Below are 16,437 nucleotides of genomic sequence, written 5' to 3'. Positions count from 1 at the left end.
GGCAACCTCTAATGACAATTTGGCACCTAATGCTTGCATCAGACAACTAGGTATTAATGGTGTGCATTAATGAAGCATGACTTCTGCTGAGGTTTTATTTAGGTGGTGATGGCAATGAGGATTGTGGGAGACAGACATCCTAGCAAATGACCCTCCAAAAGCAAGGGGAAAGAAAGTAAAGGGAGCTGGAACTGGAGAAACTAATAATGTCACTGACTTCAAAGATGAAGGATTCTCTTTATACTCCATTGAAATTGACTGAATAAAATGACTGGCATCATTACTTAGCAAGATAGGATCTTCTACTGGTGTCAGATTATTTTAAACATCAATTTGATTAGCCTGATTGCTGTTGATTTGTCCCTAAGAAGTGTATCACATTAGTTTAACCTTTTATCAAGAAAATACTTTGAATTATGATACTATTTATTAACATTATTTGCTTTTTCCCAGCAGACATGTTAGCTTTGCCCACAGCCCTTGAAGGTTAGTTTTTGGAGATGAGTTCACAGTGTTAGTTTCAGCCATGGGCAGAGCTGCCCCCTCCACGAACACTTGCAAGCCACCTGGCCATAAAGGGGCTCCAACCATCCCATCCACTTAGTACAAGAGAAAGCAGATGAGCCCTCATACCCAGCTGCACTACAGTCACCTGAGGGGCAGAGCTAGTTCACACATTCTGGATAAGACCCCAAAATTATGAAAAACATTCTTTCCTAATGTTTTTAGGGAGGAGGAGTTCCCAGAAGAGGAAGGAGGAGGAAAGCTTACTGCATCCTTGCTGAAAGCACCACCAAAGGTGAGATTCTATGGCCCGGGAATGTAGCCAGCATTTAAACCCATTGCACTAAGGTACATTATTAACAATACATTGTTCTGCCTCCACTTCCTAGTTCTGAACCGTGCTTTTACTCACTGAGACCTTCCTGGTGAGCTCCCATCTGCTTATGGGACCATGACAGAGATCAGTCCTCATCTTTGTCCACACATTTTGAAGCTTTCGTTCTGCCTAAAGGGCACCTATGGACCCAAACAAGCATTTTAAGGACACCCCTGAGTAATTTTATGCAGTTTTTATCAATAACTGATGAAGGCATCTCTTAGGATGCTGCTGTAGTCTTTGGCTGCAAAAGAGCTGCATCATTTTGCTCATGGGGCCCAGCCCTGGAGGTGGTCAAGCAGTGCAGCAAGTACTCACAGCAAAATAAAACACAGACTGACCTCCTCCTCAGGTTAAAAGCAACTTGAGAAGGAGCACCCTGTTGAGTCCATCTGGAACTGCTGAAGGACATACACAGGGAATTTTAGGGTTGGCCTTGGCACCAACAGAGAAAACCCAGGTTATTAAATCCCATGGCTGACTACGAGTGGCTGCGGCCCTCGCTCATTTGGCTGCCTCTTACAGCCCAGACGCACTGAGAGCGGTCCCTCGTATTATCAGCCTCTCGGTCCTGCCAGGTGAAGGAAACGTTTCCAAGATTTCATTTAATACCTGTATTTAATCCATTAGCTCTCCCTGCAGACCTCCTGAAGGCTGGGCTGTGATTAAGGAAGAGATAAGTGCCCTGTTTATTGCTCTCCTGATACTTCTTCACTTTCCACTTCCATGGGCAGCTTTTACCTGGCAGTCGTGCAGTGCCTCAGAAATGCATGTGGGACCTCCTCACCCTGTCCCTTCAGGATGGGTTGAAGGGGGGGAGACCCCCCAGCTCCAGCAATACAGCTCTCACTCTCCTGTCCCTGCACCAGAGCAAAATGCTCCACTCTTCACAGAGAGGGAAGCTTCGCAGGCTGCGACACCAAGCAGCAAGGGGTCAGAACTGAGAGCAAAACCCTTGCCCCAAGCATCCCTACCTCTCAGAAGGCATCCATATCATCAGGAGTAGCCAGCATGGATTAACCAAGGGGAATTCATGCTGGACCAACCTGATAACCTTCTGTGAAGACGTGACTGGCCTGATAGATGAGGGGAGAGCAGTGGATATTGTCTGCCTGGGCTTCAGGAAGTGCTTTGACCCTGTCTCCCATAAGATCTTCATAGAAAAGCTGATGAAGTACAGGCTGGAGGAGCAGACAGCGAGGTGGATTGAAAAGTGGCTGAAGAGCTTGGCCCAGAGGGTGGTGATCAGTGGCACAAAGTCTAGTAGGAGCCCTATAACTAGTGGTGTACCCCAGGGGTCAATGCTGGGTCCAAACCTGTTCAATGTCATTAATGATCTGGGTGACGGCAGAGTGTACCCTTGGCAAGTTTGCTGATGACACCAAACTGGGATGAGTGGCTGATATGCCAGAGGGTCATGCTGCCATCCAGAAGGACCTCAACAAGCTGGAGAAATAGGCTGACAGGGACCTCATGAAGTTCGACAAGGGGAAGTGCAAAGCCCTCCACCCAGGGAAGGACACCCCCATGCACTAGTGCATGCTCGGGCCACCCAGCTGGAAAGCAGCTTGGCAGAAAAGGATCTGAGGTGTCCTGGTGGACACCAAGTTGAACATGAGCCATCGATGTGCTTTTGCTGCAAGGAAGGCACATTTTATCCAGGGCTGCATTAGGTAAAGTATTGCCAGCAGGTCGAGGGAGGTGATCCCTCCCCTTTATTCAGCACCAGTGAGGCCACACTTGGGAGTCCTGTGTCCACTTCTGGGCTCCCCAGTACAAGAGAGACATGGACATACTGGAGAGAGTCTAACGAAGGGCCACAAAGATGATGGACTGGAGCATCTCTCCTATGAGGAGAGGCTGAAAAAGCTGGGACTGTTTGGGCTAGAGCAGAGAAGGCTCAGGGGGGATCTTATTAATGTATGTGTCTGAAAGGAGGATGTAAAGAGGATGGAGCCAGGCTCTTCTCTAGTGACAGAACAAGAGGCAATGGGCACACACGGGAACACATGAGACCTGAATATCAGGAAATGCTTTTTTACTGTGAGGGTGACCCAGCACTAGCACAGGCTGCCCAGGAATGTTGTGGAGTCTCCATCCTTGGAGATATTCAGAAGGCATCTGGACATGGTCCTGGCTGCAGCCTGCTTGAGGTGGCCCTGCTTGAGCAGCGCGGGGTTGGACCAGATGACCTCCAGAGCTCCCTTCCAACCTCAGCCATTCTGTGATTCTATGATTTTTTTATAGTTACAGCCCTTGGTGTGAGGAAGAGTTACCAGCAAGACAGGCCAAGAGTCACCTGCAACCATCTGTTTTCCTTGATTCCTTGCCATTAAGCTATCAGGTTAAGTATCATCTGTTTCTTTCTCCCAGTTTAAAGGGCAAATTAATTTTTTCATATTTTCTCTTTTCAAAATACAAGGGGAGGGTTGGGGGAAGGCAGGGGCAAAGTGGCCAGGCCAGGAAGGAATGAGAGTACCATCTCCAGCAGACCACACTCCACGTATGGATCTTTCCACTAACATGCTCCATGAATCCTGCAGCACAGCCACAGCTCCTGTAAAAACAGCGGGGACAAGCACGAGTATCTGAATCACAGCATCTCTCTGTGCTTTTGCAGCTGTCGCTGCTACAGCAGACTGCATCGGTCTGACTGAACGTTTGGCTCCTTCTAGCACTAAAAAATGCTGGATTTCCTGGTCAGAGCAATCCATCGGCAGCCGTGGGGTCATAGCAGTTCCCATTTCTGCCTTGTTATTACATCCCCAAGTGCCAAAGGGTGTTTCAAATGGGGCAGGGAGAGGTTCTGGATCACTGCCCCTTTCTACTCAACAAACATTATAAATAAAACCTTAGTAATGCATGATTTATTTCCCTTCCAACATGGATTTCCAGCATTGATGGTCTTTTCATTACTGAGATAGGCATGAGGCAGTTTTTGTGTCCACTGCAGACCTGAAGTGCACTAGACACTTTCTGCAAACAGGGAGCCATTCATCTCCCGTTCATTGGTTTTGACCACCTGAACAAATGTGCTTCCACGAACAGTATTCATTTGGCTTGTTTTTGGTATTTCTAATGGTTTGACTCACACCCTTCCTGGGGCAGACTCCATTACCATGTGAAATAGCAATCCCACAAGGAGCTCATTAGTACAGTGCCAAGCCAGAGATCTTTAGTTCACGGTAGCACCTGGTCCATTGGTGCACCGAAGATGCTAGTGCCTGCTGCATGAGGAGGAAAAAGGCAGAAAGTTAAAAAAAAACCCCAAACAAACATTGAAAGGGCTTAAAATATGCATTTTGACACCTGTCCAACTGGAAGAATCCATGTTTACCATCTATGGAGATAAGCTTTTTTATTCCAGTCCTCAGACAGGCTGCAATGACATGACTGTCTAGATAACAAAAACTTCAAATGTTATTTGCTGCTCTTGGCTGTAGCTCCTACCTAACCATATAAAATTCTTTATCTGTTACTATTCCCAAAGGGAGACATGTTTCAGGCGGGCTGGGCCGCCCCTACATGACTCTACCTACTTCTTTCTCATACACAGACATACCAGCACACTCAGATGAAATACTGAAAGAGGTATTTTATGATGTAACACCGAACTCATTTTTGCCACTCATTGCTGTGACGTATTCTTGCACCAGACCTTCCAGCATGGTGAACGTAGGAGTCAGATCATTCAAATGGACCTGCAGCTCCTGCTGGAGTTGATTGCTAACTTGTGACCTTCCTGATGCCTTTGTATAACATCCAAGAGATTGGCACACTTGGAGAATATTACTCTTCCTAATGGGCTCTGAGGCAAGGGAATACACCAGGATAAATGCACCATGAACCAAGTCCCTCTTCAGCATATTGTATTTTTCTTTGCTTGGATATGGCACCCACGTGGCCAGGGAGAGTACGTGAAAGTAAAATTTCTCTCAAGAGGTGTCATTTTCTAAAGGCCGTATTTCCCTCTAACCCCATTTCTCTCCAATCTTCCCTGTTGTAATGGGGATAGTTTTCATCTCCTGTGATCACTAGAAGGGCTGAGAGATGTTGAAAGCACTTCTTGGAAGAAAGCATTGTATGGCAAAGGAAGAATAATTGTGGTGACAGTGTGGGGCGAGCAGATATGTCTCCCTAAAAAGATCTTACAGCCTCATTTGCATTTTAAAAAAAAGTTTTTTTGTTAGAAGCAGCAGGGAAACATCATGAGAAATTGAGCAACTCAAAATATTTCTAAGGGACAAAAAGAACATGGCTTAAAAAAAAAAAAAGATCAAATCCAGTCCTACCAAATCACATCTAGTTCAAGCAGCAAAGATTGCCTGTAAGGGAGTGACCAGCCTGGGGCTGACACCACTTCCTCTCCACTGTAGGAAATTAGCCCAGCCAAAGGCTCATTTCTGGAGAAGGCGTAGACCTACCCCATCCTTCATTAAGCCTCTCTGCTGGGACATGGTACAGCCACAGGCAGCCATGGCTGAGACCTACATGGTGGACCTCAGCATGACAGTGCCATGTGCCTCAAAGTGAATGTGGCACAAGCCAGGGCTGCTTCTGGTGGTTGTGGTGAAGGGATTGAAACTTCATCTTAAATCGACACCTCTGTGTGATCACAGAGGGTTTGTGAGAGCCCGTCAGCTCTGACCGGGAGAAGGAGAACCACCAGCACCTTTGCAAAGAGCTGGGATGGATAATCTGACTAAAATGACCCAATCTATCGTTCCCCCATACAGGACAGGGCTGGTTCAGATGCTGCAACCTAAGCACACCCAGGTCAGCTGGCAGCAACCATTAAATAGTGCTCGGCATACTGCTCTCCTTCTTCCCCCTCCATGTATGTTAAGAGGACATAGGAAAAGCATGGACTCTGCTAACCGTGCCCAGCAAATCTGGCATTGGATCAGGCAGATTTCCATTGTCAGAAGCGCAGAAAAAAGAAATGTTTAAGAATAGGAGGATCCCTTTACCATGTGGAACTGCGCCAAGCTTCTCAGCTCTATGCACAATTTTAGCTCACTGCAAAATTACCTCTGCTCACCCACCTTCTTCCAGCAAGTGATGGGATGGCAGAGGCTGGTGGTATGGATTCCAGGTGAAAAATAAGCAGAAGCAATACGTCAGGGCTTTAATCACATCTGTATGAAATGTGATTTTTCCTCCTTGCCAGACGTACCTTTTTTTTTTTTTTTTGGTATACAGACATTAATGCTCGTGGAACAATATTTGATCATCCCTAATTTTCAGGCTGGATCCCTGCCTGTTTCTCTGGCTGAGCAGCCCAAGGTTTCCTCCTGCTGCTGTGACCAGCTCTCGGCAGGATTTGCGCATTCGCTGCTGCGTGCAGCCGGGGTGAAGCACACACAGGATCTCTAACGCACTGCAGTGGAGCCGAGCCGCTTCTGATGCAGCTGGCTCAGCCTCCTCTCTGCCATCCCTGGCTGGTTCATTAGCATCAAACTGTTCAAAGGGATGTAAATTAAATTATATTTAGGTCAGAAACATATTTTAAGCAAAAATACCTATTATATTTAAAGTATCTTGTTCAGAGACTCCCTGTCTGCTGCTTCCAGGATGGCTGCACAAACACTCACTGTCCTTAATGTTTTTTTAATGATACAGCAGGCGCTTCCAAAATCTGATTTTTGTTTAAATATAAATTAGGTTCATTCTCTCTCTCAATCCAGTTAATACTGGTAAATAAGAAACCACCTTCTGGCAGCTCATTTAGGTATCCCAAACAGGCAAAAGGCCAGATGTCCCTGGGTAACTTTGAAAGAGAGAGAAAATAGCTCTGCTATAGAGAGTGAGGGGTTGTAGTCCTGGACAGCCCGGCGCTGCCGGTGCTCTGCTCTCTGCTAGGAGGGAGAATGCAGGCAGGCAGCTTTCCAGGAGCACCAGCAGTCAGACATCGCTCCCCATGCTTTGGGCTGCCGCTTCTTTTGGGCAGCGGCCTCTCCATGACTCTCTGCGTGATCACATCTTAAACAGCTTCAAACACCTGGTGATGTTGACTCACAGTCAATACACTTTAAACTGGAGCGTATTGTGTTGCTTCGGGATCCTTGGCTGTCTGTGGTTACTTAGATCAATGCTCCAAGGCCTCCTGTAAACCACCCAGGGACATGGTTACCTTGCCCAGGGCTTCCAATGGCACACAGCAATACCCGTCCCAGAGCAGCCCAGAGCAGTTTTTTGCAGCGCTGCATAATAACCCCGTCCTCCAAGGGACCGAGTCCACAGTCTCACTTGTTTATGCTGATGCATACCAGGGCAGAGGAACAGCGCTGCTGCCGCCTCTCCTCCACAACCCACCCAGGAAAGCATACTGGGCAGCCCCACTTGCTTACCCCGCTCAGACAGGCCTCATGTTCTTCTACCTGCTCCTAAACTTTCAGTTTTCATGAAGGCTTTGTCATACATTTGATTCCTGAGACAATTTTCTCTCTCCGCTTACAGGGTGCAGCAGAAGAGAGTTACCCAAGCACAGCTGGCTACTCCCTCTCTGGGCCTCTCAAACTTCTCAGCAGCATGCCCCGGTGCTGCAGGCATCACCAAGGCAGGGCTTCTTAGATGTGTGGAATCTCACAGAGCAAGTCTGTTTAATCTGAGCCTGTTTGAAGGAGGCAGCAACACAGGAAAAGAAGAGTTGGATGGACAGGCACTCCCTGATAGAGGAAGCCAATTTTCAGGAGCTTAGTGAAAAAGATTAAAACATTCCCGTTTTCCAGTGTTGACAGTGATCTTTCCCACCATCAGTAGCTTCACTGATCTGCTTTGGCCTGCTCTCTGCTGGGCCAGGGAGGATGCCACTCTATTGCAGTTTCCCTGATCCACAACAGGAGCAGGGACAGAGGCAGCTCTTGCACAGCTGGGAGAGGTACTGGGCATCTCTGACCTTTGGGGAGAAGAGCATGAGCAGCCCGAGAAATGCATTTTTCTTTCCAGCCTGAGCTGCAGCATCCTGGCCTCAAGTGCATCATCAGATAAAATGCACTTTAGGCTGAAAGCAGACACAGAAACTGGTTTGAATGGGGTTAGACAGAGCATTCACCCAGGAAGGCTTCAGCACTCAACCACGCTCATGGTGTTATTGGGTTAGCATTAATGCAGCACATGTGGTCCAGCAGCCAGAGGAAACGGCTGGGGCCTTCCCCAGAATTGATGGCTTTATCCCTTGCATTAGCACCAACCTGCTGGCAGTAGCTGGCTTTGCTTGCAGCAGCAGCCATTCTTCCTCTTCTGGCATGTGTGCAGAGCCCTGCTTCAGTTGCAGAAGAAAACAAAAAAAAGGTGCTGCTGATTGTACATGTTCATTCAAGCAGTGCTTGTCATGACAGCGCAGTAGCAGGATATAGCTGTCCTTTGACAACAGCCCTAACTGTCTGGCGCAGAGCAGCCATCCTTTCCAAGAGGCAGAAGCTGTTAGAGAGGGCAGGAAACAATGACAGCATCTGCTCGTGTATCGTGACCTCGCCAGTCCTCCTGAGGGCTGCGTGTGGTGGATGAGACGGAAGGCATGCCCTACAAACCACCGCACCGATTCCCTCATGTGCAGGACGTGCCCTGCTGAATGCCAAAAATTACAACCACCCTACAAAACACAAATGTGTTTATTAAGTAAAACCACTAATTTAGAGATTATTATTGTAGATATAGATGCAATATCAATGCTTTATTAAAGCTTAATAAAGCTTTAATAAACCTTCAGCTTGATTTTGCAGGCTAAAAGCTCAGTTATAAACTACTGGTGAGTTACAAGCATGAGCAGCTGTACTGTATTCAGGTTTAGTTCTCATTTTCTGTCTTTGGCTCCTTGTAAATCTACCTGCTTTTCTCCAGTGCTAACTTTTAATTCAACCAAACTAAATCTAGACAGAATTGGTACAGCACTTTTTTTCTGTTAGCTGATCACTGAGTCTAACTTATCAGCTCTGTGGCTTGATATCTAGAAGCTTAATACCAGATCTTGGAAGCCTGTCTATGCAAGACTACCATCTTAACTAGCAATACGATATCTGTGAGACCTCCACCATCAACATACGCTTCCCTCAAGGAAGGGGGAAAGGAATGGAAGTGCTGATCAAGAAGGGCCTCCCACAGCACCAGTGTAATGAAACAGCCTTCCTCAAAGTGTGGGAGATTCCAGGAGGCATTCAAGGAAGCTCTGGTGAGGAGAAACAATATGCAGTGGGATTTCAAATAGTCCTTCTCTCCAGGGAGAGCCTCAAATTGTTTTTTTTTTTTCCTTGAAGTGAGAAAATCAAAATGATAAGCAAACAACATTCCCAACTAGGCACTTGACAAATTGGAAGATGACCAAGGGGAGAAGTTTGTTTATTTATTCCTCTTTAAAATGACTTAAAAGCAAATTTAAAATACTATTTAAAAAAAGAAGGGATTCAAAATATCAGGAAGCTGAAAATAAAACCACAAAGGAGCCATTACAAGGTTAGCAGAACATAGAAAGCATAGTTAGTATAAAACAGATTTACAGTCTCAGCGAACAGCAAATTCATGCTGCACATGTAAATGGAACAGCACGTAATACTGCCCTTACCCTCTTGGAACACAAAATTCTTTCATCATTTTGTTTTATTTCAGTACTGGATAGGAAAACACAACAATTTTAAAAAACAACATTTTCAACTGAAGAACATTAAAAACATGGTATTGCTCTGTAGGCACCGATAAATGTTTTTCTATGGTAAAAGAGTGGGCCAAAGCGGAATTCAAAATTGCATAATTCCTCTTAAAATGATACAGCCCTGGTGTGACTGCAAATAAAAACCAGCTATGCTATTTCTCTGGTGCTGCCTCACTGTGGCCCTGCCCACTATGAACTGTCTGCAACACTGGAGTTTGGACAGGGCTAGGCAGAAGCAACAGGCAGGAATACTGGAAAATGAAGGTATCTCAGAGCACTCTGGCAGCTTGGATCCACAGAGAGCTGACAAAGAGTCACTGTGTGTGCTTGCCAAGGCTTTCACTCTGTGTGTTTCAAGTTACACCTGACCTTGAGTTGCTGAGACCTAGCAAGGAGCAAATGGGAGCAAGAAAAGGCTGCTGCCTACAGGCCTGCTTAGAAATAACCACTCTGGTGGCCGGTGGCTGCTGGCAGGTCAGATACAAGCCCTGCCCAAGCTTGCCATCAGCAGAGCGCTTCCCTTTTCTCTCCCTTCACTGAGCACAAGCAGCTCTAACACCCTCCTCTGCAGCACACTCTGATCAGACTACGGAACCCTTATGTCCTCTGAGGGCAGGGATGCAGACTTCACCAGGATCTGCAACAAAAATCAAACCAAAGCAATCGAGGGGAAGCAGCTGCTGGGGCCTTGGAGAGGGTTAAAGTAGTGCCTGTGCAGGGCACCATGAAGCAGACTTTTACCTTGCAAGCATCCTCGCTTCTGAGAATTGTCCTCCCCTACCTGTTTTGGCACATGCTGCCTTCCTGTTCCCCCTTTCTGGCAGGCAATCTTGCCTGAGATTAGCAATCCCTAGCCCCAGTGTCCCTGCACACAGGGGAGGAAAGATGCCCTTCAAACTTCTGTTTTACTAGGGAGTCTCTGGCTTTAAAAGTCACTTTTTTAAAAAATGCCATGGCAGGAAGCAGTTAATCAAACATATCCTCAAACATGCGTCGCCCCATGGCTATGTAAACCTCTTTTTCTTCTGGTGTCATCTGGGCCACCAGCTCAGGGCGCTGGCTCACTTGGCTGTAAGAGTGTGGACGCCCAGCCACTGTGACAGTGGGGTCCTCTGCCACCACCTCAAACTCTTCATCCTCCTCCTCATCCTCCAGCCCATATGTTGTGGTGGCCGTGGCAGGAGGGCGGGGAGGGGATTCCTCCTCCGACTCACTTGTCTCGCTCTCGGAGTCACTAGCATTGGCACCGGAGAGAGGAGCAGCACCTCCGACAGTGACTGTTGAAGCAGAAGGTGTCTTCTTCTCGTGGATAAGCAGGGCACGCATCACCTCCTCATTATCATCCAGAGCTGCCCGGCCCTCCTCACGGTCTTGGAAGGCATCCAGATCCCGGCCCCCTGCAAAGAGACACAAGGGAATGTTTATTTCCTCATAGAGATCTAGGTGACAGCCCCAAAGGCTTTCTGGACCCATATTAATTACTGCCACTAAGCATGCTCGGCCAAGTCACATCCTTTCTCTACATCAGCTCCTCCTCTCCCTTAAAAGATAGAGATTGTTATGTTTTCTCTCATAACAGCAGAGCAAGTATTGACATTTCTTAGGAGCTGGGAAACTTGGGAGTCATTGTGGCTCCCAGCTGGGACCTTGGCCAGGAGCACACTGCAAGAGAAGACAAACACATGATGGGCAGGCACCTAGAAAAAAACATCCAGGGAGCTGTCCAACTCAGGTGCTTCTCAGCTAGGCTGATGCACTTCCTTACTCTGGAGCGGTCCCTTACCTTGGGACCTAAACCTGGGCTTCCAGACACCCAGACTATGCACATAATGATGACACTCATCAGAGATACAGCAAGTATCTTGGTGCTGTTTCACAGGTGAATAAGCACAGGTTGTTTCCTTTTTGTCCCTTTGTTTCCAGGTTGTATGACCACAGCCTGGAGAACTTGCGGTGATGACCGAGGTCACGGGGTGTTGCCAGCACAGACCATGAACACAGACCCAAAAGCAGGCCCTGCCCTGTTGAGCTCCCCATCCATAAGGATTAAGACAAAGCAGCAAATGAATCCAGGCAGACAGGGAGCATGTGGAAACCATGTGTTATAAAACAACATTCAAAGCAGCTGTGTCTGGCAAGCTCAGAGGTGCACCTACCAGGCAGGAAGGAAAAAACTCATTACTGGAACATGGTGGTAGTGAGCAGTATCTATCTCGTGAAGCAGATGCAGCTTACAGCCTGCAGCCAAGCTGCGCAGCGCAGCATTGAAGGCTGCGTTAAAACAGCGCCTGCTCTCCAAGCTGAAACGCAGCCCAGCCAGTCTCTCTGGCTCCCTATCCGGACCTCTTTTTTGAAGGGGACTGCAGTTTCCCAGCTGCCAGACACACGGCCTGTGCTCCTCTTTCAGTAAGCTTGGCTGTACGATATCTGGGATGGTTTGACATGGCTTGGGTAGGCTGGGTGTCTGCAGTTCATGATTCAAAAGATAAAATTCAATTCAAAAAGTGTCATTCTGCAGAACACTTCTAATCCTACATTTGATGAGAGGACTGTGAGTCTTCCCAGCACCAATAAACCCACAGGCAGTATGGAGAACGAAAAAAACCCAACAATAAGAAAAAAACCCAGAATAAAAAATGAAATACAGAAAACCTTTTGTAAAAACAAGGCCTAAAAGTAGGACAGACTCCCCATGGCAAACTTTCTCTTTCTCTCTTGCACCTAAAGACACTGCCTACGAACAATTGCTAGAGCTGAGGTAACAGCATTTTGCCTTAATACATTAACGCCACTTGCCTGCTTCTCCGAGACCTGGGCCCTTGTGGTTTCAGCACCACATCTAGACAGTTGGCGCCCAAGCCTTTTCCCCAGCATCAAAAATGCACTGGTTTTTTTTTTCAACTTGACATGAAAAAAACAGGTGAACGGAGGAAGTTTGTCCTGCATGTAGCAACTAGAAGTCAGGGGCGGGCGTGGTCACTCCTGTGATAAAATAAAAGCCAAAAGGCCCACCCCTAACTTCACTGGACTCATGTTTTTATTGTAAATGAAGTTGTAGTAATGGGTGATGGCTGCATCTACTATTAGTAATGCACTGGCAAAATTCTTGAAAGAAAGGAAGAATGAAGGCATTGTGCTGGCAGCCTTGTGCTCAGCTTGTTGCTTGTCACTGCAGAGCATAAGAGGCTATTAGAGAACATCTCTGTGAGATAATATCGTAGCTCATCACACTGAGAGCTGTGAAGCGACCACAGTCTGGGGTAGCTCCACAAAGTCTGACTTTGTGGCTCAGGAGCAGAACTGTCTCTTGCTTGAGAGAACTGTTCCTGCCAGATCCAAACAGTGAATCTTTTCTGTCAACAGTCCCAAGTTTCCTTCCTCTCTGCTTCTATCATCCAATAGCTATAGAAATGTGCTGCAGCGGCAATTTCAGGCTATTTCCACATTCCCCAATTTGATCTGCAGTAGTGGTGGAGGTTAAGCAGTGATGCCATTGTGCTGTAAGGATATACACTCCCCTTCCATGTCCTTCAGTGGCATCTGAGAAACGTTCACATTCACAATCACATGAAACATTCAAGGAGCCAATTTAAAACAACAGGTGAACTGAACGTCTAGCAGAAAAATGGGGTGAGAACTCATCATGGCTGGTGAGTAACAACAACATCTGCTACAGACTGCAGGAGGAGGTTGTTTCAATCACCTCGCTTTAATCTATTTGCAAAAAGTTTTGGGATCTGTATGCTTGAAAGGCATTACATGCAAATGAGATCATTAGGTATCTTCTGACCATTATTTCACATGCATTTTCTTCACTTCTGCCATATCTACATAATCCACTCCTCTCCTGAACGTTGCACTGGTTCCAGGGTCTTATTCTTACACACACTGTTCCCTTTTGCCATCTTCACTTCCTAGGGCATCAACAGTTTCACTCAATAATCCTCAAATTACTGGGAAGATTGCATCTATTGATTCACTCTTTTAAAAATCATAGGAGGACTCTATCTCCTATTTTTAGTGTGTAAGCTTAAATAACACACCAAAGCAGAATGTTTCCAATAGTGGCTACAAGATTTTGACTACTGTCTACGGACAACCTTACCACAACATGAATGAAAATAAAAGCAAAGATAATGAGAAACAAACAGAAAGCAATGAAGACTCACCTGCCATGGCGACAGACCTTCCTACTGTACTTCCAGAAGCTTTATTTCTGACATATTCTTCATATAAAACACATTTTGAAAAACAGTTGGCAGGAAGGTGGCTTGGAGCAAAAAAACCACTGCTGGTAGATTTGGTAGGCTTGAGAGTGACTGGATGTTAATAAATGTTATTTTTCAGCAGTGACCTATTAGGGGGGCAGCTTTCTAGATGAGTCTGAATGTCCTTCGTTCAAAAGCAATAAACTCTCAAGATGGAAGACGTAACAGATTATTAACATTTTAGAAGCACAAACAATTTTATTGGTAACTCAGCTCTACCAACCTAGATTTGAATCCTGGATCTAATAAACCAGGATTTTTTACATCTACGTACGCACAGGTGCTTTGCACAGCAGAGGGGAGCAGACAAAAACTGGAGTGTAGGGAGTAGCAGCTGTACACACACAGGGGAACATATTTTTGACAGCACTCTAAGAGCATCACATAAAAGCACAGCAGTACTTCTGCTCTGTGAATTTTCTTACCATCTTTGATTTCATCAGGGTCATAAGCCCCCTGCACCGTGCTCTCCCGTAGCCAGATTGGTCTCTCTCTGGCCGTCTTTCCTTCACTTGCAGACCGGTTAAGATCCTCCTGGTCCTCCATGCTGATGACAACATTCTGGGTATACAAATCCTCATATGACGGTCCTTTTGTAGTCCATGCTTCCCGATGGTGTCCACCTGCAAGGCCAGCTGCTGTCCCTGAACCAGTACCAGCTGCACGCTCCTTGCTACGTAAAAGTCAGAGAGAAAAACAGAGCAGTCAGAACAAGCCCTTCCTCAGCCTGCACTGCAACCTTAAACTATGATTCCATCATACATGGAGCTCCCATGATCTGCGCTGAGAACCTGCATTCTGATTTCTAACATGGCGCCAGGAATTTCTACACCAGCTTGCGGGTTTGGGAAACTTGGGGGTCTCTACTGGGAAACCCTATGTGAGTTCAAGGCAATTTCCACAACAGACACTGAAAAGAAGAGAGAGCACTAAAGCTGCTCATGCACTCATCTGAAAATAAACATAAAATACCAGAATACTCTGAAATAACTGTCATGGCAGCAAAACATAGCTGAACAGTAATCTGGTATTTGGGAAAGTCTCTTTTTGGCCTTTTCACAGCAATCCTATACTGCATTAAAAAAAAAATGACACTGAAGTTTAACTAAGTCAGATGACAGGCCCAAAGACCCAGCATGCTCAGATCTGTGAACCATTATTAACCACACGACTCATGAAGGGGTTAACTCACCATGAAAAACACAGTTCAAACCTTTGCTTGACTCGTGAGTGACAATGGCCCGTGGCAAGTCACATGTCCTGTGTTACACAGGACATCTGTACTATCCACAGACACAGCCCTGGGAGGACTTGGGAGTCCAGGCTGAAGAAAAGAAGAGCTGAGAGGGTACCTTCAAACCAGAGGAATAGAGTTGGACAAAGGGCTTTGTGTGGTGATGGCGTGCGTGAGGGGGCAAGACAGAACTGTCTTCATCGTGGAAAAGCTGGAGAAAGGCAGGCAATGACTAATGAGAAGGGTATGGCAGTCAAAGCCTAGATCTCCTTTGTTTTCTGAGAGGAGCTGCAGCCAGCACATTTCCTCCAGGCTCCTTTCTAGCTCAGGAGACTGACAGAGAAAAGAAACATTCCTGCTTGGATCTGATGGAAAGAGGACATCAGGTGGAGTACTTTCTGCATAGTGATGGCAATAAGCCTAAAATACTGTCTCTGGCCCATGCTGCTACATATGCATTGATCAGGGAAAGCAGCTGAATGGAAACTGACTGCCGCCTGGGTGGGGAAAGCCAAAAGTGACCGCTCCTCTACTTCAAAATCGTATTTCATCTTCTCAGAGAAACAGATCCGCTGCAGATTGCATTCACCCTCAGCCATATGATTTCAGTCATCTGACTGCCAGTGGTACCTATGGCTTTTCACAGGTAGCAGACTTGCCTGGACTCCTCCTCTTCTCCAGAGCAAATCCAACAAGGATACTCACAGTCTCCCTGCTCTGCTGCCAGCTGAGTTGACAGAAGTTGTCAGTAAGCACAGTTCACTCACTGCTATCTACCCAACGACCCTTCCTCTGACCAAGAAGCTCAAAATAAGGTTGCAGTTGGAGAAGACCCAAGTAATACGCAATTTTTTAAATTCAGCAAGGACTTAACAACTGCTTGATGAACTAATTCTGCTGGATTTCGAGGGGTAAATAGTAAGGGGAAAATATGCAGGTCAGTGATCATCAGTCTTCCCCAGATAAAAAATATTGGTGTGTTCAGCCGCAGTTTGGATGGAGGGCTACTCACAGCCTCCCAACAGGGCGTTTGCTGGGGACTGTTAGAAAAATACTTCACAGCATCTGTGTTAGCATGTGTCCACACACTAACCGGTTCTCTCCTGCAACCAACCCCTCCAGGAGAGAGTCACAGTAGCCTTGAATTTTGGGGCAGGAGGCTCATGCACATGTATTGCTTATATAACCTAAGGAACCACACAGAGGCCTTCTTCCCAATGCGTTATTTCAAGCGTTGGTACCTTTCAGCTCTCCAAGACAGGCGTGTGTTCTGTGAAAAGCACCACTCTGCTTCCCACACAATAGAAATCTCTAACTAGTGTTTCCCTGATGATTTTATGTAATCCACTTTCCTCACAAGATACACAATGCAGCTCTCCCTCAAGCTTTCTCCTCCCCACAACTGCAG

General features: G+C 46.5%; 1 protein-coding gene and 1 long non-coding RNA gene across 3 annotated transcripts in view; one reads left to right on the top strand and one right to left on the bottom strand.

Annotated features, from left to right (window-relative positions):
• Nucleotides 1-732: 732 nt before the first annotated feature.
• LOC142063506 (uncharacterized) lies at nucleotides 733-8,483 on the top strand. Its single transcript, XR_012662793.1, has 3 exons — nucleotides 733-799; nucleotides 3,128-3,224; nucleotides 7,340-8,483. It is a non-coding gene; the product is annotated as an uncharacterized LOC142063506 (long non-coding RNA).
• Nucleotides 8,484-9,208: 725 nt separating this feature from the next.
• GTF2E1 (general transcription factor IIE subunit 1) overlaps nucleotides 9,209-16,437 on the bottom strand; it is a 57,535-nt gene continuing 50,306 nt past the window's right edge. For both annotated transcript variants that reach the window (XM_075107297.1, XM_075107303.1), the window contains exons 4-5: nucleotides 14,221-14,468; nucleotides 9,209-10,924 (exon numbers count right to left, since the gene is read on the bottom strand). In XM_075107297.1, the coding sequence (XP_074963398.1) occupies nucleotides 10,494-10,924; nucleotides 14,221-14,468 (679 nt within the window). In that variant the 3' untranslated portion in view covers nucleotides 9,209-10,493. The remainder of the gene's footprint in view (nucleotides 10,925-14,220; nucleotides 14,469-16,437) is intronic.

The sequence above is a fragment of the Phalacrocorax aristotelis genome, chromosome 1, assembly GCF_949628215.1.
Source record: "Phalacrocorax aristotelis chromosome 1, bGulAri2.1, whole genome shotgun sequence".
NCBI lineage: Eukaryota > Metazoa > Chordata > Aves > Suliformes > Phalacrocoracidae > Phalacrocorax > Phalacrocorax aristotelis.
The sequence above is the reverse complement of the archived record's forward strand: the minus strand, read 5'-3'. Positions and strand labels throughout refer to the sequence as shown.